The sequence below is a fragment of the Somniosus microcephalus genome, chromosome 5 (genome assembly GCF_052327205.1).
Source record: "Somniosus microcephalus isolate GS21.2 chromosome 5, FLI_Smic_1.0, whole genome shotgun sequence".
Lineage (NCBI taxonomy): Eukaryota > Metazoa > Chordata > Chondrichthyes > Squaliformes > Somniosidae > Somniosus > Somniosus microcephalus.
Window position 1 is genome coordinate 81,147,654 of NC_140991.1, and position 23,170 is coordinate 81,170,823.

The window sequence follows — 23,170 nt, forward strand, 5'->3', positions numbered from 1 at the left end:
TTTAGAGAACACATCCACCAGGACCAGGCAGTACTTGTAACCCCCCTGTGCGGTGGGCAGCGGTCCGATATAATCGACCTGTATGGACTGCCATGGTCCCTCCACTCTCCTAGTGTGTCCCATGGATACCTTCCTTTTCTGGGGGTCAGGGTTGTTTGCAGCACACACCAAGCAATCCGCGCAGAAGTCGCGGATGTCCTCCCTCAGTTGCAGCCACCACCCTGCCTGTTCCACCCATTGCCAGGTGGTCTCCGGCCCCGCTCCTGGACCCTCGTGGGCCAACTGAAGGAATTCGCTCCAGTGCTGCTGCGGAACTACCCACTGTCCCCCTCTGAAAACCATCCCTTCCTTTACCGTAATACCTGCTGACGTAAGAAAACTACTAGGCACTTGGTCTGAGTATTAAACAAGGCTTTAATCAAGTGTTTTTCAACATGGAGATCTAGTTGTGTCCTTCACTAGTTCCTGTTAAAGAATGTCCTGCACAAGCTGGGCCCATGCCCGAGTATTTATACTCTCCCTGGACAGCACCACCAGCAGGCCGCCCAGTATTATTTCATAAGTCATTTCCACATGAATGACAAGATTCATGTCACCTGCCACTCTGTATGGACCCTCTACCTTATCTCCCTTAGCCAGCATCTCCAGAACAGTCTTTAGGGCGGGATCCCGTGCCTGGACCATCTTTAGGTCCGGGGTCAATGCTACCCCTGCACTCCCTTGGGTCCCACCTCTGTCTCTGATCGCTGCTACCAGACTCGACCCATATGGATCCCAAAACGTGCCCATTCGAGCACCCTCTTCGGCCAGCACATCAGCCTGCTGATTGCCCTCCGCACAGCATTCTGTCTTAGAATGGGCCTTGACTTTGTGGATATAGAAATCCCCCTGGGTTCCTATCGATGTTATGATCTGTTGCAACAATGGTTTGGTTGCTAGGGGTTTCCCGTCTGCAGATGTGAATCTGCAACGAGACCAAATGGCTAAATATTCTGTACACGAATTGCAAGTGAACATGCTGTCTGAGCAAATTATGTAGGGTGTAGGGAACTCTTCGGGGTGGGTAACCACATATACCACCGCCGACAGTTCAGCATGCTGGGTGCTCATGGTGCTCAGGAGTTTAATGGCCTTGGCAATGCCTGCCTTTGGGTCAAAAATCCCGCATCCAGTGAGTCGCTCCCCAGCCACCACTGTACTGGACCCGCCTACATAGATCTCGCGGCCCGTGGGATGGATCCCAGCCCAAAACCCTATGTCTACATCCTACATCCCTTCAACAGAACATTTGTGGGCCACCCCTGGGTAGATCAAATTTGCGGTGAGCTTGGGCTCACAGTGGCCTTTCACACTCAAATTCGTCTGAGAGAGCAATAAAGTCCAGCGAGCAATGCGTGCACTGCTCATCGTACCGTCCTTTATGCTCCCATCCAGAAGCATCTGAGTGGGCGTATGATGGGTTAAGAGAGTTATCGGGGACGCCCCCGTGAAGATTTCTAATCTCCTCACGGCCCAATGTGTGGCAAGCAGGTGCCTCTCACAATTGGAGTACCCCCTCTCTACATCTGTGAGCATTCTTGATGAGTATACCACAGGCCTCAGCTTGCCATGCCGCTCCTGGAGCAGCACTGTGCTCAAACTGTCCCCTGTGGCAGCTACCTCCAAAAATAATTCTTTCCCTCATCAATCGCTCCTAAAGCCGGTGCGGTCTGCAGATCTCTCTTCAGATGACTAAAAGCTGCCATGCAGTCCTCATCCCACTCCCAACCCACTCCCTTGTGGAGGAGCTGGAGCATAGGGGCTGCCGTAGCGGCATAGTCCTCTATGAAACCCCTGCAGTACCCTGTGAGTCCCAGGAAGGATCTTACCCCCGTTACCATGGTCGGGGCAGGTAGCTCCTGTATCGCCTTCCTCCTCGCCTCATCGATGGCCCTCTCCCCAGCACACACGGTCAGCCCGAGGAATTTTACTTCCTGCTGGCCGATCTGTGCTTTCTTGGGATTAACCTTGAACCCAGCTTCCTTTAACAGACTCAGCAGTTCAGCCAGCAGTGGGCTGTGCTCCTCCCCCTCGTTGGAGAACAAAAGCTGGTCGTCCACGTACTGCACAAGCTGCTGCAGTCTGCTGAACCCTTTTAAACAGTTGGTCATACATTGGTGGAAAATAGAAGGACTGTTGTGAAACCCTTGGGGAAGGCAGGTCCATGTGTACTGCTGACCCTTTAAAGTTAATGTGAACTTATACTGGTCCTCTCTTTTGAGAGGGACAGACCAGAATCCGTTCGAAATGTCCAGCACTGTGAATGTTTTCGCGGATGCTGAGATATTCCCGATCAGGTCGGCTACGGCTGCGATGGTGGGGGCACAGGCCAGGATGTTCTTGTTAAGAATCCGATAGTCCACAGTGGCTCTCCACGAATTGTCCAGTTTCCTAACCGGCCAAATCGGAGAGTCACATGGGTCGCTATGGGTCTCAACACACCCTTCTCAACCAGTGATCCTAATGCTGTCTCTAAATCCGCCTCTGTCTCTCTGGGGAAGTTGTACTGTTTCTGTGGTCGGGCCATGGGGTCTCCTTCTACTCTGACCTCCACCCCTATTACTGTTAGATCCGTGGTTCAATGGATAAATAATCACACGGATGCTGTACATTAACAAATAACAGGTCGTTACTGGAGGAGGGTAATCTCTAGACTGGGGGCACAGAGGCATGCGCAAAGCTTATATACCGGTGTGGTCACTGCCGGTACTACAGTATACAGGAGCTGTAAAAGTAGTTCTGACTTAAAGGCACATACACTACAATTCCTCCCCTTTTAGATTAATAATCCCCCCTAATATTCAAATAACAATTAACATTTTTACATGTACATTAAACAACAAAAGTCCATTTATAGATTCAGTCTTTGGGGCGGCTTCCTGACCCTTTCGGGATAGCGCCTTTCCAGAGGTTCTTGTTCTTGGTACAGAGGCGATTCTGACCCCTTTTCATCGGGTAGTTCATCGGGTTCCACTGCTACTGGGTCTGAAGTAGATGCTACCGGTATGTCGGGTTCATCCCCAGGTACTTGAGACATGGGGTTGACATGTTCCTGTGACGCTAAGATCTGATCGACGTGGCGTCTCACAATGTTCTCCCCGACATCCACTGTGTACATTAATGGCCCCTGCCTTGTACATATCGTTCCGGGTTGCCACTTCTCTGTTCGATAGTCACGGGCCAAGACTGGTTGCCCTACATTGAAGCTCCTTGTCGGCTTCTCGTTGATGTGCTGGAATTGTTTGTCCTCAACATTTCTTCGCACATTTGGTCTGAGCAAGTCCAGACGAGATCTCAACCTTCGGTTAAAGAACATCATGGCCGGGGTCTGGTTGGTAACTGCATGTGTCGTGTTTTGGCAGGCTAATAAGAAATTGTCCATCTTATGCTGTAGTGGAATTTCATCGTCGCACATGGCCTTTATCGCCTCCTTAAAGGTTTGTACGAACCTCTCAGCCAATCCATTTGTGGCTGGATGATACGGGGCGGATGTGTAATGCCTTACCCCATTCCTTTTCATGAATTTTTGGAACTCGTCGGACACAAACTGTGGTCCATTATCAGAGCAAATCTGCTCTGGCAAACCGTTTCTGGCAAATATGGTCCGTAGGACTGCAATCGTTTTCTCTGTAGTGGTTGAAGACATTTTTATCACCTCAGGCCACTTTGAATGAGCATCCACTGCTATTAAGAACATTGAGTCCATGAATGGACCAGCGAAATCAATATACACCCGTTGCCATGGAGAGGAGGGCCACTCCCATGGGTGTAGAGTGGCATGTGGTGGTGCATTTTGGATCTTCTGGCATCCTAGGCAGCTCTTAGTTAGGTCTTCGATTTGTTGATCGATTCCCGGCCACCACACATAAGCCCTAGCAAAGCTTTTCATTTTCACTCCCCCCAGATGACCTTCATGTAGCTCATTTAGCACTCTCTCCCTTAACTTGGGTGGAATCACCACTCTGGATCCACACATCACTGTCCCCTGGCATACTGACAGCTGTTCTCTTCTGGATGAGATGCTGGCCACAGTGAGTTGCCATGTGTTGGCCATCCCCTCACCGTTAATTCATATACCCGTGACAGCATCGGATCATTGCGGGTCTCCTTCTCTATATCCGCGTTTGTTACTGGCAATCATTCAATTATCGACGAATAAAATATCTCGATAGGGTCCACTGCTGGTGCTTCCTCCACAGTAGGCAGTGGCAGGCGCGATAGCCCATCAGCGTTCCCATGCTGTTTCGTGCCTTTATATTCTATTTCATATTGATTCGCCCCTAGAAACAGGGACCATCTTTGTAACTGCTGTGCAGTCATCACCGGAACGCCCTTCTTAGGATTAAAGATGGAGACAAGTGGTTGGTGGTCAGTCAGCAAGGTGAACTTCTGCCCATGCAGATAGTGGTTGAATTTTTTTATTCCCCATACTAGGCTGAGGGCCTCCCTGTCGATCTGGGCGTAGTTGCGCTCGGCTGAGGTTAGTGACCGAGACGCAAAGGCTACTGGCCTCTCCAACCCCTCTGGGAATTTGTGCGACAGCACCGCTCCAATACTGTAAGGTGATGCATCACATGCCAAACGAATTGGTAGTGCTGGGTTGAAATGGGCCAACACCTCTTTTGATGTGATCAATTCTTTACACTTCTGGAAAGCTTGTCTACGTTCGTCATCCCACTTCCATGGTACCCCTGTTTGCAGTAGGGTGTTCAGCGGGTGTAATACCGTAGACAAATTTGGTAAGAACTTGTGGTAATAGTTTACCAGCCCGAGGAACGACCTCAGTTGTGACACATTTTCCGGTGCTGGAGCCTTGACTACTGCCTCAATCTCGTCAGGGGACCTATGTAACCCCTCTTCATCGATGTCGTGGCCACAATACAAGATCTGTTTCTGGAGAAACTTGCACTTGTGGCGATTAGCTCGTAGCCCATACTCCTTTTAATCTGGTGAGCACCTTCTCCAAGTTGGCGAGGTGATCACCGTCATTTTCGCCCGTGACCAAGATGTCGTCCAAATAACACTGGGTCCCTGGAATCCCTTGCAGGACCTGATCCATCGCCCTTTGCCAGATAGCCGGAGCCGAGGCTACTCCAAACAACAGCCGGTTGTATTGACAGAGACCTTTATGAGTGTTGATCATAAGGTAATGTTTCGAAGCTTCTTCTACCTCCATTTGCAAGTACGCCTGGGCTAGATCAATTTTGGTGAAGCGTTTACCTCCAGATAGCGAGGCGAAAATATCCTCAATTCGTGGAAGCGGATATTGCACCGTGTGAAGGACTGGGTTCACTGTCACCTTAAAATCCCCACAGATGCGGACCTTCTTTGGTTCCCCAGGCATATTACTCAACGACCTCTTCATTACAGGAATGATGGGTGTAGCCCACTCGCTCCAGTCCACTTTGGACAGTACTCCTGAACGTTCCAACCCTTCCAGCTCTGCTTCAACAGCTGGTCTGATCGCATAAGGCACTGGTCTGGCCTTCAGAAACTTTGGGCTTGCATTTTCCTCTATTTTAATCGTTGCTGTTATTCCTTTTAGTGTTCCTAGTCCCTCCTGGAACACTTATTTTGCGTCAGCTAGCATTTTTGACAGTCGTCCAGGTGTGACGTCGTCATCCTTTTTGGCCTCAACCTTCAGTGCCTGTATGGAATGCCAATCTAATTGTATCTTCCGGATCCATTCACGTCCTAGCAGTGGTGGTCCTCCATTTGGCAATACATATATATCCATTTTAGGTATTTCCTGGCCTTTATATGTCACTTTCACCCTTATTTTTCCTTTGGGGTAGACTTTTTGCCCCGTATACATCTTCAAGACAATCTCTGTAGCTTTCAAGGGTATGTGTGAAAATAGCCGCTTGTATTCTCTTTGATTTATGACTGTTAGAGCTGACCCTGTGTCCAATTCCATTTCCACTTGGACTCCGTCTATCTTGAGTGTAACCCAGATAGTCTGGTGATCCTCCATTTCGGTTACTTTATGTAGTTTCAGACAACCCAGCTCCTTGCTTCCGGAGTCTGAACCACTGTCCATCACCTGGTGTACCTTTTTGTACTTCTCCTGTGGAGATTTCTTACTGTTGGTTTTCTTCCCAGACCTGCAGACTCTTGCTATGTGTCCTGCTTTCCCACATTGTCTGCACACTTGGTCCTTGAACCAACAATCTTTCTGGTCATGTGTTGTTCTGCCGCAACGATAGCACTTCCCTGTTCCATAGGACATTTCATTGGTGCCATATTCTTGCGGTCTCCGTTGTATCTCTGCAGCGCCCCTTGCGGCTGCTTCGTGTGATACTGCCATACTGAAAGCTTTGTCCAGCGTAAGGTCCTTTTCTGATAGAAGCCGTTTCTGGGTTCCTTCACTTTGTAGCCCACACACAAACTTGTCCCTTAACGTGTCTGCTAGTCCCGCTCCAAACTGGCAGTGTTTCGATAGCTTGCGCGTTTCCGTTAGGTACTCAGCATTGCTTTTGTCTTTGTGTTGGTTCCTTTTATGGAACTTAAATCGTTCTGCTATCAGCAGCGGTGTGGGGTTTAAGTGGTCCTGTAGGATTTCTACTATGCTTTCAAAATTCTTGTTTACCGGCTTCTCTGGGGTTATTAGATTTCGCAGTAACCCATAAGTTTTTGCACCCATGTAATTTAACAGAACCAGTGCTTTATTAGCATCTGGCACTTCATTCGCCCTGCAGTACACCTCAATACGTTCCACATATTTTGCCCAATCTTCGACTTCATTGTCGAACGTAGAGATACTGCCACTCTTTGGCATCCTTGGGTGTGCGTTAACTATCACCAATGGCGCCTCCCGCGTTCCCCCTTCTCCGCTGGCACAAAATGGTGTCTCCCGCGCTTTCCTTCCTTCCCGCGCTCGCCCGTCTTCTCCGCTGCGGCTTCTCAAAATGGCGTCTCCCACGCTCTTCCTTCTCCGCGGCTCAATGGCATCTCCCGCGCTCTCCCTGCTTCTCCGCGGCTCAATGGCGTCTCCCGCGCTCTCCCTGCTTCTCCGCGGCTCAATGGCACCTCCCCTTTCTTCGCCCCGCGGACCCTGTTCAGCCCGTGAGCACTGGCTGTGCTCTGCGCGTTCTTCTTTTGATATTTTTCGACGCCGCTCAGTCTAGAACCCGGCTGTTTCTTACCCTCTCTCTCTCCGGTTTGTTTTATTTCCTCGACGCCGCTCGGTGTTCAACTCCCAGCTGCGCCCTGCACTCTTCACCCTCTGTCTTACCCCGTCGATGCTGCTCGGCTCTCTCTCCGCCATCGGTCGGCTCCAGCCGCCGCTGCTCGGGAAGGGTCTGCGCTGGACCTGTCGTCGGTCTCTTACTGCTCGTTGTGGCTGGGGAACCAAGCCCGGCTCTCCACAGCCTCCCCTGTGAAGTTGGATCTCTGCCTGACTGCTGGGCGGTTGCTCGTGGTCAACGCCCGTGTTCCTGGCCTCGACTATTTTTTTGTTTTGTTTTTCTTTTTTTTATGTTGCAGGTAGATTCGAATCGACACTCGTTGCCACTGTTAGATCCGTGGTTCAATGGATAAATAATCACATGGATGCTGTACATTAACAAATAACAGGTCTTTACTGGAGGAGGGTAATCTCTAGACTGGGGGTGCAGAGGCATGCGCAAAGCTTATATACCGGTGTGTTCACTGCCGGTACTACAGTATACAGGAGCTGTAAAAGTAGTTCTGACTTAAAGGCACATACACTACAATTACCCTCCCACAGTCGTGCTTGTGTGTAGCGAATGCCTGAAGAGGTTGGCTCGCGCATCCGCTATGTACTCCACCGGGGTAGAAGTGACCAAAAGTTCAAGGTCATAACTACCCTTGGGCTTCATTGTACACACAGTTCCCTTGCCTTGCTTCCCTGGTATAACTACCACCTCCTTCTCCTTTCCCGTGCATACTGCCCCCCAAAGACAGTGATTCCGGAAATCCACCAATATCTTGTGGGCCAGTATGAAGTCTGCCCCCAAAATGCCTATTCCCTCCCGCTCCCACCACATCAGGACACATTTCCACTCCGTATGGAGTGTGCCCAGATCGATGGCTAGCGGGATGGAGAAAGACCCAGCCTGTTCGTTCCCGGTGAACCCTACTAAGTTATATGGGACCCCGCTCAATAGAGGTGATGTGGTCGGGTTATCCGCATAGACAATGGTGCTTGAAGCTCCAGTGTCCAGCAGATAGGTCCCTTGCACCTTCTCCACCCCATCTTCACGCACGGTCTCTTCCAAGCATCATAACTTAGTGGGCACAGGTAAACGGGCTGAGAAGCCCCTAGTCATGGGTCAGGATTGTTCGGGGCGGATGGGAGTACGCTGCCTGCTGCCGCATGTACCCTACCCTGCCCTGCCGGAAAGATTGTGCGGAGAGCAGCCACTAATACTGCGAACGGATCAGTGCTGCTTCCTGCCACAGCTGCGGCTTTCTGCACTGGTGCTGGAGGATCCCCTTTTCCGCTCCTTTTGTCAGAGACTGGGCAGTCTTTCCTCCAGTGCCCTTTACTCCCGCACCCATAACAACCCTGCTTCTTCTCTGAGCTACCCGCTTCCTGGCGCCACTCTCTTCTAATGTTGCCTCCACTAGGCTTTAACTCGTGTACTCTGCCCTTTGGTTGGTCATCCTCACCCCTACCTTCTTAAAAGAGAGAGTTAACTGCTGGATCACACTCACCTTTACAGCCTTCCTTCCTTCAGGTCTCGGGAGTCCCTCATCTCACCGGCACAGAAAGTAGAATGGCCGCGAGCTGTCAAAAGTTGCAGCATTCAGCTTTCTGTTCTGGAGAGATCTCTAAATCAGCCTGAGAGGAAGGAATTAACTTAGTGTACAGATTGTCAGTGTTTGACAGCTTCAAAGAGCTGTCAAACGCTGATATTCATCTGTTAAAAGCTCTTGACAGATGAAATGTCAATCTGTGACATCACCTGTTGCCAGGTGGCCCTTAATTGGCCTGCTGAGCCCGCTGGGCGGGCTCAACAAGGTCAATCAAGTGAAAATCGTGTGGGTTGGCCACAACTCGATGGAGGCTGTAGTGTCCGTGTGTTGATAAAGACACTGAAGACAGGAGTTGGTTCATAGGTGTTTACTAAGCAAAGTCTGGGGGGGGTTCTAACGGATATACACAATATACAGGCTTATATATCCCGAGTGGCCATTACCGGCATTACAGCACACCTGGGGCTCTTAAAGGCACATACACTACAATTCCTCCCCTTTTAGCTAACCAGTACATATTTTAAGTAATTATTAATTACATGTTATGAGAAAAATAATATATACATTGTTGTAGTTAATTAATTATAAGTCAGTCTCTCAGGAGGCTTCCTGACTCGGTCCGGATAACGCCTCGGGGATGTAGTAGTTTCTGGTGGTGTAGTAGGTTAGAGTCATAGAGTCATAGAGTAATACAGCACGGATAGAGGCCCTTCGGCCCATCGTGTCCATGCCGGCCATCAAGCCCTGTCTAATCTAATCCCATATTCCAGCATTTGGCCCGTAGCCTTGTATGCTATGGCATTTCAAATGCTCATCCAAATGCTTCTTAAATGTTGTGAGGGTTTCTGCCTCCACAACCCTTTCAGGCAGTGAGTTCCAGACTCCAACCACCCTCTGGGTGAAAAAGTTCTTTCTCAAATCCCCTCTAAACCTCCCGCCCTTTACCTTGAATCTATGCCCCCTAGTTATTGACCCCTCTACTAAGGGGAAAAGCTCCTCAGCATCCATCCTATCTATGCCCCTCACAATTTTGTACACCTCAATCATGTCCCCCCTCAGCCTCCTCTGCTCCAAGGAAAACAAACCCAATCTGCCCAGTCTCTCTTCATAGCTGAAGCGCTCCAGCCCTGGTAACATCCTGGTGAACCTCCTCTGCACCCTCTCTAACGCGATCACATCTTTCCTGTAGTGTGGCGACCAGAACTGCACACAGTATTCCAGCTGTGGCCTAACCAGTGTTTTATACAGCTCCATCATAACCTCCTTGCTCTTATATTCTATGCCTCGGCTAATGAAGGCAAGTATCCCATATGCCTTTTTTACCACCTTATCCACCTGTTCTGCCGCCTTCAGGGATCTGTGTACCTGCACACCCAGATCCCTCTGACCCTCCGTCTTGCCTAGGGTCTTTCCCTTCATTGTGTATTCCCTTGCCTTGTTAGACCCCCCAAAGTGCATCACCTCGCACTTTTCCGGGTTAAATTCCATTTGCCACTGTTCCGCCCATCTGACCAACCCATCTATATCGTTCTGCAGACTGAGGCTACCCTCCTCGCTATTTACCACCCTACCAATTTTAGTATCATCCGCGAATTTACTGATCATACCCTTTACATTCATATCCAAGTCATTAATGTAGACCACAAACAGCAAGGGACCCAGCACCGATCCCTGTGGTACCCCACTGGCCACAGGTTTCCAGTCACAAAAACAACCTTCGACCATCACCCTCTGCCTTCTGCCACTAAGCCAGTTTTGTATCCAATGTGCCAAGGCACCCTGGATTCCATGGGCTCTTACCTTCTTGACCAGTCTCCTGTGCGGGACTTTATCGAAGGCCTTACTGAAATCCATGTATACCACATCCACTGCGTTACCCTCATCCACACACCTAGTCACCCCCTCAAAAAATTCAATCAAATTAGTCAGACATGATCTTCCCTTGACAAAGCCATGTTGACTATCCCTGATTAATCCTTGCCTCTCCAAGTGGAGACAAATTTTGTCCCTCAGGATTTTTTCCAGTAATTTTCCTACCACTGATGTTAGGCTCACTGGCCTGTAGTTCCCCGGTTTTTCCCTACTACCCTTCTTGAATAATGGTACTACATTAGCGGTTCTCCAGTCCTCTGGCACATCCCCTGTGGCCAGAGAGGTCCTGAATATATGTGTTAGAGCCCCCGCAATCTCCTCCTTTGCCTCACACAGCAGCCTGGGGTACATTTCATCCGGGCCTGGGGATTTATCCATTTTTAGGCCAGCTAAAACCGCCAATACCTCCTCCCTCTCGATGTTAATATGTTCGAGCATATCACAGTCCCCCCGCCCTATTTCTATGTCTACATCGTCCTTCTCCATAGTGAAAACAGATGCAAAAAATTCATTTAGAACCCCTCCTACATCTTCCGGCTCCACACACAGATTGCCACTTTTGTCCCTAATGGGCCCTATTTTTTCCCTAGTTATCCTTTTACCCTTAATATACTTATAAAACATCTTCGGATTTTCCTTTATTTTGCTCGCCAGTGTTATTTCATGGCCCCTCCTTGATCTCCTAATTTCTTTTTTAAGTATCCCCCTGCACTTTTTGTACTCCTCTAGGGCTTCCTCCGTCTTTAGCCTTTTGTATCTACCAAAAGCCCTCCTTTTTTTCCTAATCCATTCCCGTATATCCCCTGACATCCACGGTTCCCTGTGGTTTTTGGAACCACTCTTGACATTTATGGGAACATGTTGCCCTTGTATGATCTCAATCTCCCTTCTGAAAGCCTCCCATTGCTCCGATGCGGATTTTCCTACAAGTAGCTGATCCCAGTCCATTTTGGCCAGATCCTGCCTTATCCTATTAAAATCGGCCTTCCCCCAATTTAGAACCTTTATTTCCGGCCCATCCCTGTCCTTTTCCATGACCACCTTAAATCTTACCATATTATGGTCACTATCACCAAAGTGCTCACCTACTAGCACTTTTTCCACTTGGCCGGCCACATTCCCTAGAATTAGGTCCAGTACCGCCCCCTCTCTTGTAGGACTTTCTACATGCTGGCTCAAAAAGCTCTCCTGGATGCACTTTAAGAATTCTACACCCTCTGAGCCTTTCACACTTTGACTATCCCAGTTAATATTGGGGAAGTTGAAATCCCCCATTATTATTACCCTATTATTTGCACATTTCTCTGAGATTTGCCTACATATCTGTTCCTCTATTTCCCCCTGACTGTTTGGAGGCCTATAGTACACTCCCAGCAAAGTGCTTGCCCCCTTTTTGTTTTTAAGCTCCACCCATATGGCCTCATTAGAGGACCCTGCTAATATATCATCCCTCCTTACTGCAGTAATTGACTCCTTAATTAATATTGCGACACCCCCTCCTCTTATACCTCCCCCTCTGTCTCGCCTGAAGATTCTGTACCCCGGAATATTGAGCTGCCAGTCTTGCCCCTCCCTCAACCATGTCTCCGTGATAGCAACAATATCATACTCCCATGTGTTTATCAACACCTTCAGTTCATCCACCTTATTTGCAAGACTCCTTGCATTAAAATAGATGCCATCCAGCCTTGCCCTTATATATTAGGTTCTTTTGGCAAGGCTGATTCGGCTTGAATGCCAGTGTCAGGTTCATCGGGTTCCAGTATCACCGGATCGGAGGGAGATATGGGTATCTCTATTTCATCGTTAGACGTATAGAGTTGTGGTGTAGGTTGTCCCTTTTCGGATGACTCTATGATTTGGTCAGCATGGCGCCTTATTATGCTTTCTCCGATGTCCACGGTATACATCAGTGGTCCTAGTCGTGTGCAGATAGTTCCAGGCTGCCATTTCTCGGTATGGTAGTCCCGGGCCAAAACTTGTTGACCTATCTGGAAGGTTCTAGTTGGCCTTTCATTCATGCCTTGAAACTGCCGGTTCTCCACGTCCCTTCTGATGTTGGGCTTGACCAAATCCAGCCGGCATCTTAGGTTTCTATTGAAGAATATCATGGCGGGAGTTTGGTTGGTAACCATATGTGTTGCATTCCTGTATGCGAATAAGAAGTTATCCACCTTGTGCTGAAGTTTTATGTCTTCATTACCCATGGCCTTTATGGCCTTCTTGAAGGTCTGGACAAACCTTTCAGCCAATCCATTGGTGGCGGGATGGTATGGGGCGGACGTGTAGTGCTTAACCCTATTGTTTTTTAAGAACTTCCTGAATTCTTCGGACACAAATTGCGGTCCATTATCAGAACATATCTGTTCCGGCAGCCCATTCCTGGCAAATATGGTCCTTAATACTGTGATGGTTTTTTCCGTGGTGGACATCTTTATTGCTCGTAGGCCCCGTTCTCTCAGCCTAGTGAGCACCTGCTCCAAATTGGCAAGGTGCTCGTTGTCGTTTTCTCCTGTTACAAGGATGTCGTCTAGGTAGCATTGAGTCCCCGGAATCCCTTGGAGGACTTGCTCCATAGCTCTTTGCCAGATAGCTGGAGCTGATGCTACTCCGAAAACCAGTCGATTGTACTGGTACAGGCCTTTGTGTGTATTTATCGTGAGAAACTTTTTAGAGGCCTCTTCAACCTCCATCTGTAGATATGCCTGTGCCAAGTCAATTTTGGTGAAACGTTTCCCTCCGGATAGTGAGGCGAAAATATCTTCTATCCTCGGAAGAGGATACTGTACCGTGTGAAGGACCGGGTTTACAGTCACCTTGAAGTCTCCACAGATGCGAATTTTTCTCTGTTCTTCAGATTTATCATTATTCAATGCTTTTTTCATGACTGGAACGATGGGTGTTGCCCACTCGCTCCAATCTATTTTGGATAATACGCCTGCCTTTTCCAAATTCTCCAGCTCTGCCTCGACTGCTGGACGAATTGCGTATGGCTCCGGTCTTGCCTTAAAAAATTTGGGAATTGCTGCACCTTCCACTTTTATTGAGGCGGTGATGCCTTTCAAGGTTCCTAGTTTCTTTTGAAACACTTCTTTGGTGTTGGCCAAGATGTCTTTCAATCGTTCAGGTATGATGTCATCATTGTTTTTTTTCTTACTGGTCACCGTCAGTGCCTGAATGGAGTGCCAGTCTAAACGTATCTGCCTGATCCATTCACGTCCCAACAACGGTGGACCACCATCTTGTAGAATGTATAAATACAACTTTTGTATTTCTTTGCCATTGTATACAACAGGCACCCTTATTTTTCCTTTGGGGTATACTTTCTGCCCCGTATATGTTTTTAAGATAATGGATGTGTCTTTTAGAGGTATATGCGAAAGTAGCCTCTCGTAATCCCGTCGATTTATTACGGTTAGAGCTGATCCTGTATCTAGCTCCATTTTAACTGGGGACCCTGCTATCGTGAGGGTAACCCAAATGGTTTGGTAATCATCTTTGGCAAGTACATTATGTAATTTGAGACAGCTTAGACTCTTGTTTTCGGAGTCGCTATCCGTCATCATTTGTACCTTCCTGTACTTTCCTTTATTGATTTTTCTTTTTCTGTCTGTGGATTTATTTTGTCCAGATCGGCATACCCGTGCAATGTGTCCAATCTTTCCGCATTGCCTGCATGCTTTGTCCTTGAACCAGCAGTCCCTCTGGTTATGGGTGGATCTGCCGCAGCGATAACATCTTTCAAAACCCTGTGTCATTTCATGGGTGCCGAAGTCCTGTGTCTTTTGTTGTATCTCTGCAGCTCCTCTTGCTGCTGCTTCGTATGATACAGCCATACTGAAAGCTTTGTCCAATGTTAAATCTTTTTCAGAAAGCAGCCTTTTTTGTGTTCCTTCACTTAAGAGACCGCAGTCGAATTTGTCTCGAAGATAATCTGCTAGTCCTGCCCCGGCAGTACTTTGATAGCTTTCTTAATTCGGTTAGGTAATCAGCGTTACTTTCATTCTTGTGTTGATTTCTCTTGAAGAATTTGAATCGTTCCGCTATCAGCAGCGGTGTTGGGTTTAAGTGCTCCTGCAGGGTATCAACAATTTCTTTAAAATTCTTGTCCTTTGGTTTGGCTGGAGTGATTAAATTTCGTAACAGCCTGTGTGCCTTTGCGCCCATTAGGTTCAGCAGTACTGAAGCTTTTTTTTCATCTTCTATTCCATTTGCAGTGCAATATACCTCTACTCTTTCCACGTATGTGGTCCAATCCTCTATTTCACTATCAAAAGCATCAATATTGCCAGACTTAGGCATTTCAGAAAAGATATGGCGCTTCCCGCGCTTTTCTTTCTTTTCTGCAGCAAAGATATGGCGCTTCCCGCGTATTCCCGCCACTGCTGCCGATGACAACGCTTTTCCCCGCGGTTTCCGTTTTTTAAAAAACATTTATTTACAGTTGGAGACTCGTTCCCGCCGGACTTTCTCTCCGGGTCTGAACGCTGACCTGCTTGCAGCGCCGGCCGTCTCCCGAGTGCTCCCTCCCAGTCCGTTATTGCTTGCCTCCGATTTTGCTGCCTGTCTCAGCTGTAGAGCTAGCCGCTGGAGCCCCAGGCTGACGCCCAGGAAGGATTAGCGCAGTACCTGCCACCAGCTTGGCCAGCTGGTGAAACCACAGCTTCTCTCACTTTCTTGAGTCTTCTGGACGCCCGAGGAATCGATGTCCTTGAGGTGCTGCCGAATTGCAGGTAAGTCCGTTTCCACTTTGTCGCCACTGTAGTGTCCGTGTGTTGATAAAGACACTGAAGACAGGAGTTGGTTCATAGGTGTTTACTAAGCAAAGTCTGGGGGGGGTTCTAACGGATATACACAATATACAGGCTTATATAGCCCGAGTGGCCATTACCGGCATTACAGCACACCTGGGGCTCTTAAAGGCACATACACTACAGAGGCGGGACTACAACCCCAAAAGTTTTAGTCCTGCCTCCTACCCGCCTCCAGTATCAAAATCCAGCCCACTGTCTCTGTGGAGAATAAGATCCAGGTTACAAACAACATACATACAGTACACAACTGGGGACTATAACATGCAGTAATTCCCTTGTTGCTATGGTGGACTCTAACTCCACCCCTACCAACGAATTACCCAGTCACATAAACCCCTTCGCCTGGCTGAACCAAACGAAGCTTCCACCCCGGAATAGCCCAAAAAAAACTTCACTTCTGAGAAAAACCCTGAGCCCTTACACCTCACCCAGCTCGCCTGGGATATCTGGTTACCGGCTTGGGACACTCGAGACCATGCTTACCACCACACACAGTCGGTCTCGATCGCTCCGCTCAGCTGTGGGAAGTCACTGCCCGGAGGCCGTTCTCTGTGAGGGGTATGCGGTTCTCAGTCTCAGCGGCTTCTTCCTCTGGTACTTCTTCTTGTTAGGTCGATCTTGGTGGAGCGCGAGCAAGAGAGAGAGAGAATGGTGGAAAAGGATCTATCTTTATAGGAGTCTTGCTACCCCTATCTTTCCCGCCAATCTTTAAAGTCCTTTTGTTTCTAAGCACCCCGGTGCTTAGTCAGTGATGGGCCATCATCAGACCCATGAGTATCCCGTGATTGGACTAATGGCCCTAAGCCTGGGACATATCTCGGTCTTTGTGTTGGGAAAAACTGGCTCCTCTTTGGCTGGCTGGACTAGTGGGTTCATTGTTCCGCTTCTCTTCTGAGATGGAGGTGAGAAATGCTTTTGCATATTAGAGTGGCTTTCTAATAGGTTCAAGTTGACGGGTGCCTCAGTGTCCTCAGCCCCTTCGTCAATTGCCCCCCCCTTCCTTTTTCCAGGACTGTCGGGCGAACCCATACATTCTGGATGACTGACAGTTCTTTTGCCACAGCCAACTGCCATGCATTCTCTGGAGTTTTAACAAACCAGTTTTTCACGTATCTGCACAGGGCGATCCCATCACAGGGAAAATACCCTCAGAAAAATCCCATAAAGTCCACAAAATATTCTCGACTGAGTCCATTCTTCAAACAGAGACTTTGCGATCTCTTCAGGAGTGGGACTAACTGGACTTCTTCGAAAGAGCTTGTGCAGGCTCGATGGGCCGAATGGCCTCCGTCTGTGCTGTACTATCCTATGATTCTATGACATTGAAGACCCATTCACTTGAGTTTTATTTTGTGTTTATGATGCTATTTGAATCTGTTCATTGATCTATAGCCTTATTACTTGCTTGCAATCATCCATAATTTTATACTTTAAAGGAATACTACTAATCCTGACAGAAAGCTTATTTGTACTATAACAAAGCTTATATATACAGCTCAATGTAACATTCATTTTTTTTATTCTCCTGTTCATAAGGATGTACACACAAGGCCTCTGGATCTAAATCGGGTTGTAAATCTAATAGAAGATCGATACTCAGTAAGTAGCTTCTGAAAAAACCCTGACTATTTATCTACTTTAATATTATTTGGCTTTCATACAGTACTCTGAGGTATTATTAAGGCTTTGTATAGGCTCATCATTACCTCTTAGCTTTTATATTTTATACCTCTTGTGATGAAACCTAGAATTGCATTACTTTTTTTAAATGGCTGTATTTAGCTGAGTCTTTAATGTCCTGTAAACTTGTATCCCCAACTTCGTCTGCTCTTCCACAGCTCTGAGCCTACTTCCACTTGGAGTATAATTACTGCTGTTATTTTTTTCTACCAAAATGTAGCACCTCACACTTACTGACCTCTCGGGGGTCCTGCTTTAAATAATTCTCTTTTTATTGTTATACTTGTCAAATACTTTACTGTTTCTTTTGATTTTTTAAAAATGTGTTCCTCAAAAGGCCTCTTAGCCCAGTCTTAACCTCTTGTTTTCTCATATTCTCCTTTTATTATTATTATTGTCCTTATAGGCCCTCTTCAAATGTAATTAGTTTCTAACCTCTTTATTTATCCATGACATCCTGAAGCTATTAGAAGTTTCCCTTTTTTAATGGCGTATATGTATTCTGTTCCTTTGCAATCGCTCCTGAGTGCCAATTTCTCTTTCAACATCATCCGACAACACAACGTGAGTTTTCACATGTATGCTGATGATACTCCGCTCTACCTCTCCTTCACCTCTCGCGAACCCTCCACCGTCTCTATACTATCAGACTGCTTGCCTGACATCGAGCACTGAATGAGTAGAAATCAGGAAGACCAAAGCCATTGTCTTCGGTTCACACCACAAACTCCATTTCCTTTCTACTGATTCGATCTCTCTCCCAGCAACTGTATAAGGCTGACTTAGTCTGTTCGCAACCTTGGTGCCATACTTGATCATGAATTGAGCTTCCTACCTCATATCCATTCTAAGACCGCCCGTTTCCACTTTCGTATTATTACCTGTCTCCACCCTTGCCTCAACTTATCTGCTGCTGAAACCCTCATCCATGCCTTTATCACCTCTAGACTTGACTATTCCAATGCACTCCTGGCCGGCCTCCCTAGTTCTACCCTCCATAAACTAGAGGTCATCCAAAACTCTACCGCCCGTGTGCTAACTCGCACCAAGTCCCACTCACCCATCTCCCCTGTGCTTGCTGACCTACATTGGCTCCCAATTAAGCAACACCTCGATTTTAAAATTCTCATCCTTGTTTTCAAATCTCTCCATGGCCTCGCCCCACCTTACCCCTGTAATCTCCTCCAGCCCTATAATCCCCCTAGATCTCTGCGCTCCGCCTATTCAGGTCTTTTGAACATCCCCGATTTTAAATGCTTCAGCATTGGTGGTTGTGCCTTCAGCTGCCTAGGTCCTAAGCTCTGGTCCTAAATGTCTCTGCCTCTCCACTTCTCTTTCCTCTTTTAAGACGCTCCTTAAAACCTACCTCTTTGACCAAGCTTTTGGTCATCTGCCCTAACATCTCCTTATATGGCTCGGTGTCAAATTTTGTTTTTTTTGATAACACTCCTGTGAAGCGCCTTGGGATGTTTTATTACATTAAAGGTGCTATATAAATATAAGTTGTTGTTCTACCTCACCTCAGCTAGCTTGCTACTCATCTGCCCTAACTCAATCTGGTGTACTAATTTCTGTAGTTGGATCATATTGTGGTCACTACTCTTAAGATACTCCACATTTAGCTCATCTACCTGATCAATTTCATTACTCATAACCGGATGTAGCAACACCTCCGCTTAGTGAGATGAGGCCAGATGATTAAGCTGCTTTATTTCACAGTAAAATGAACATACAGAACAGCATTCAATCCACACAACTTATCCTTGTGTAATAATACAAAATAAAGATCATACCATGCTAGCCCACACTTGATGAGAAGAGGCTGAATATGAATTATTAAACTGCTTTATTTCACAGTAAAGTGAACATATAGAACAGCAGTTACAACCAGACTCACTTGATTTAATCCGTACAACTTATCTTCATGTAATAGTACAAAATAAAGAACATGTTACGCTGGTCCACATCTGTGGGTCATCTTAATTGACTTAAACAAAATGGCTTTTAACTATCTTCCAGTATTTATGACCTCTTCACCTCAGAGCTCTGAATTATCTCGCAGCTTTGCTTTTACAAACTCAACTGCTTTTGCAGCCTGTCTTTCCCTGTGTCCATCTCTTACTTTTTATTTCCCTCTTCAGAGATAGACAGGGATTCAATGATTTTACAACACAATGGGTGTTTTTCAGTGAATTGCTTATTGTTCATACTCTGGGTAAAACAACTTCCATTTAGCATATTACCCACCTTTCATGTGGGTGCCTTTTAAAAAAAAAAAAAAAAACTTGTAAGAATACATCTTGCTTTAAAAAGGAGACTTAATAATTTATTTGTATTATCAGATCCTTTCTTTGGAAAAATGGCAGAAACATTCCTGGAACATTGGTCAGTTTAGACCAATACCTGCTGAATGTGGACACAAAAATCATTTTTAGAATGCCGGCAAGGTAGTTAACAAGCAGTTAACAATCTAGCGAGTGAAGTGTAGATATTAAGTGGTTGAATTTGGCTAATACTTACAGCTCAATCTTGCTTAAGATTCCACTGATGTTCTTCTGGGTACAAGAGGTAGTGGGTTTGATGTAGTGTATATGGACTTTAGCAAGGCTTTTGATAAGGTTCCACATGGAAGACTGGTCACAAAGTTAAAAACCCATGGGATCCAGGGCAAAGTGTCAAGTTGGATTCAAAACTGGCTCGGAGACAGGAAGCAGAGGGTAATGGTTGATGGATGTTTTTGTGACTGGAAGGCTGTTTCCAGTGGAGTTCCGCAGGGCTCAGTACTAGGTCCCTTGCTTTTTGTGGTATATATCAATGATCTAGACTTGAATATAGGGGGTATGATTAAGAAGTTTGCACATGATACTAAAATCGGCTGTGTGGTTGATACTGAAGAAGGAAGCTGTAGACTGCAGGAAGATATCAATAAATTGGTCAGGTGGGCAGAACAGTGGCAAATGGAATTCAATCCGGAAAAGTGTGAGGTAATGCATTTGGGGAGGGCTAACAAGGAAAGGGAATACACATTAAATGGTAGGACACTAAGTAGCGTAGAGGAACAAAGGGACCTTGGAGTGCATGTCCACAGATCCCTGAAGGTAGCAGGCCAAGTAATAATAATAATCAACTTTATTGTCATTGTTAGTGCACAAGTGCAGTACAACGAAATGTAGGCTTGCGGCTCCCGAGAGTGTACATTTTGATTAAGATATTTAACATTCAACATTCATTTGGCTTGTAATACATAAACATAAACATAATAAAGTGCATTGGCAGATGTGCAGGCTTTAGAGTTTATTTGTAGAGTTCAGTAGGATGACAGCCCTGGGAAAGAAGCTGTTCCTAAATCTGGTCGTTCGGGTGCGAATGCATCTGTAGCATCTCCCAGATGGCAGGGGGGCGAACAAACTGTGGCTGGGGTGGGTAGGGTCTTTGATGATGGTCAGTGACCTCCGTAAACAGCGTTTCTGGTAGATGTTCTCTATGGTCGGTAGCCGGGTGCCGGTAATGCGTTGGGCAGTTTTGACTACCCGCTGCAGGGCTTTCCGGTCATAGGAGCTACAGCTGCCATACCACACTGTGATACAGTTCATCAGGATGCTCTCTATTGTGCAGCGGTAAAAGTTAGAGAGGATCAGGGGTGACAGGTTACATCCCTTCAGCCTCCTTAGGAAATATAGGCACTGCTGGGCCTTCTTCACCAAAGAGGAGGTATTGAGGGACCAGGAGAGGTCTTCCGTGATGTGGACTCCGAGGAACTTAAAGCTGTCCACCCTTTCCACCACAGCCCCATGGATGTGGATGGGTGGTTAAGGATAAGGTGGTTAAGGAGGCATACAGAATGCTTGCCTTTATTAGCCATGGCATAGAATATAAGAGCAGGGGGGTTATGCTTCAACTGTATAAAACACTAGTTAGGCCTCAGCTAGAGTACTGCATGCACTTCTGGTCACCACATTACAGGAAAGATGTGATTGTACTAGAGAGGGTACAGAGGAGATTTACAAGGATGTTGCTGGGAAGAGAGAATCTTAGCTATGAGGAAAGACTGGATAGGCTGGGTCTGTTTTCCTTGGAACAGAGGAGGCTGAGGGGAGACTTTATTGAGGTGTATAAAATTATGTGGGGCCTAGATAAAGTGGATAGAAAGGACCTATTTCCCTTAGCAGAGGGGCCAAAAACCAGGGGGCACAGATTTAAAGTAATTGGTGGAAGGTTTAGAGGGGATTTGAGGGGAAATTTCTTCACCCAGAGGGTTGTGGGGGTCTGGAACTCACTGCCTGAAAGAGTGGTAGAGGCAGGAACCCTAACCACATTTGAAAAGTACTTGGATGTGCACTTGGGATGCTGTAACCTGCAGGGCTACGGACCAAGACCTGGGAAGTGGGATTTGGCTGGATAGCTCTTTGTTGGTCGGCGCAAACACGATGTGCTGAAATGGCCTCCGTCCGTGCTGTAATTATGATTCTATGATTCTATGAAGAGCGTATGATACAGGTATTGAATAGGCACTATGAACAGTTCAAAGTGAGGCTCTCTGAAAGACTGAATAATAAAATAGAAACATTTGAAGTGGGATAACAATGGCATGTACCATTTCACCTGTTAATTGTGGAAATGGTGCTGGGGGGGCGGTGGAATATGGAAGGTATAGGTGTAGGGATGGAATAGCCATTGCTGAACACATTCGTGGGTGATTTGACTGTTATCACAGCAGGGGGATTGACCATTCAGATTGTTGGAAAGGTAAGGAGAGTTTATGAAATTGCCAAGAATGAGATTTTAACTGAAAAAAAATTAAGTGTTTCTCAACAAAGAAGGAAGGGAATTGTGAGGTGTGTTGAATTAGTGTTGCCACTGTAAAAGTGTGGCATGGTGGAATGAAATCCATCGATAGCGGAAAAGGAAAGCACAGTGCAACAACAATTGGGGGATGGTTTGCAGCTCACGCACGAGTCAGATTTACCAGGAAACTACAAAGTATGGTGCACCCACTTTGGCTTATTTCTGTTAAGCATCTACAAAATGGGATTGTCACAGGTAGAGATGATGGAGCAAAAGGTGAATGTGTGGTTGATGCAAAAAGCGAATGCATGTATTGAAAAGGAAATTCAGAGAAAGTGGAGTCAAAGTTGGGAATTTGGAAAGCAAAATTCAGGGAGCTAATGGTAGCAATTACAAGGGGAAGATTATAGATGGGAGAAGCAGAAGATGGACATAAATTCGTGACATGGAAAGTGAGAGCCAGTAAAGAGGCATGCAGGGTGGCGGAGTCAGCAGGGTACATCGATGTGATGGGATCATGTGGAAAGCAAAGCAAATAATGATGCAAACATTGTTGAAAAGTTTAGGATGTTTGTTCAGTGTCAGTTTAAGACCTTCTCTGGGTGGGGGGGGGCTATGATATGTTGCCAACTAGGGCAAGTCTGGTAAGATAGGGCATTGTGGGAACCTTGGATGCACGATAAGTGGGCATGGATGGGCAATTTAGAGCATATCCTATTGGCTTGCAATGTTCAGTTGAGCTGTATACATGATGGGTAACTACAGGAATGCATATCAGGAATTCGGATGGACATGAACTCCCTGAACATTTCTGTGCATGAAATGGGAGTGTGAATTAATAAAATTATTCAAATATTGCCAAAATCAGATATTAGAAGTTGTTAAGGATGTGGTGCAGAAGCAGGTTGCTTGGTAAAAGTTGGTAATCGAAAATGGAAGACTGTAATTGAGTTTGTAAAGGAGGACAGAAGATAAGGATTTGTACAAAGACGAAAAGATTGTTCATTGTAAACATTGGAATTTGATAGAAAACGTTGGGAGATATAGATAATTAAGACCAATTTATTTTTATTCGTTCCTGCGATGTGGGCATAGTTGGCAAGGCCAGCATTTATTGCCCATCCCTTGAGAAGGTGGTGGTGAGCTGCCTTCTTGAACCGCTCCAGTCCTTGTGGTGAAGGTACTCCCGCAGTACAGTTAGGGAGGGAGTTCCAGGATTTTGACCCAGCAACAATGAAGGAACGGCGATATATTTCCAA

General features: G+C 46.7%; 1 protein-coding gene across 6 annotated transcripts in view; it reads left to right on the forward strand.

Annotated features, from left to right (window-relative positions):
- The window catches only part of cfap69 (cilia and flagella associated protein 69), a 224,067-nt gene that overhangs the window by 13,593 nt on the left and 187,304 nt on the right, over positions 1–23,170 (forward strand). For 3 of the 6 annotated variants that reach the window (XM_085987885.1, XM_085987888.1, XM_085987886.1), the window contains exon 2: positions 16,983–17,045. In XM_085987885.1, coding sequence (XP_085844011.1) covers positions 16,983–17,045 — 63 coding nt within the window. Of the gene's footprint in view, positions 1–16,982; positions 17,046–23,170 lie in introns of those variants that run through there. The other 3 variants (XM_085987889.1, XM_085987891.1, XM_085987892.1) reach the window with 1 other exon arrangement.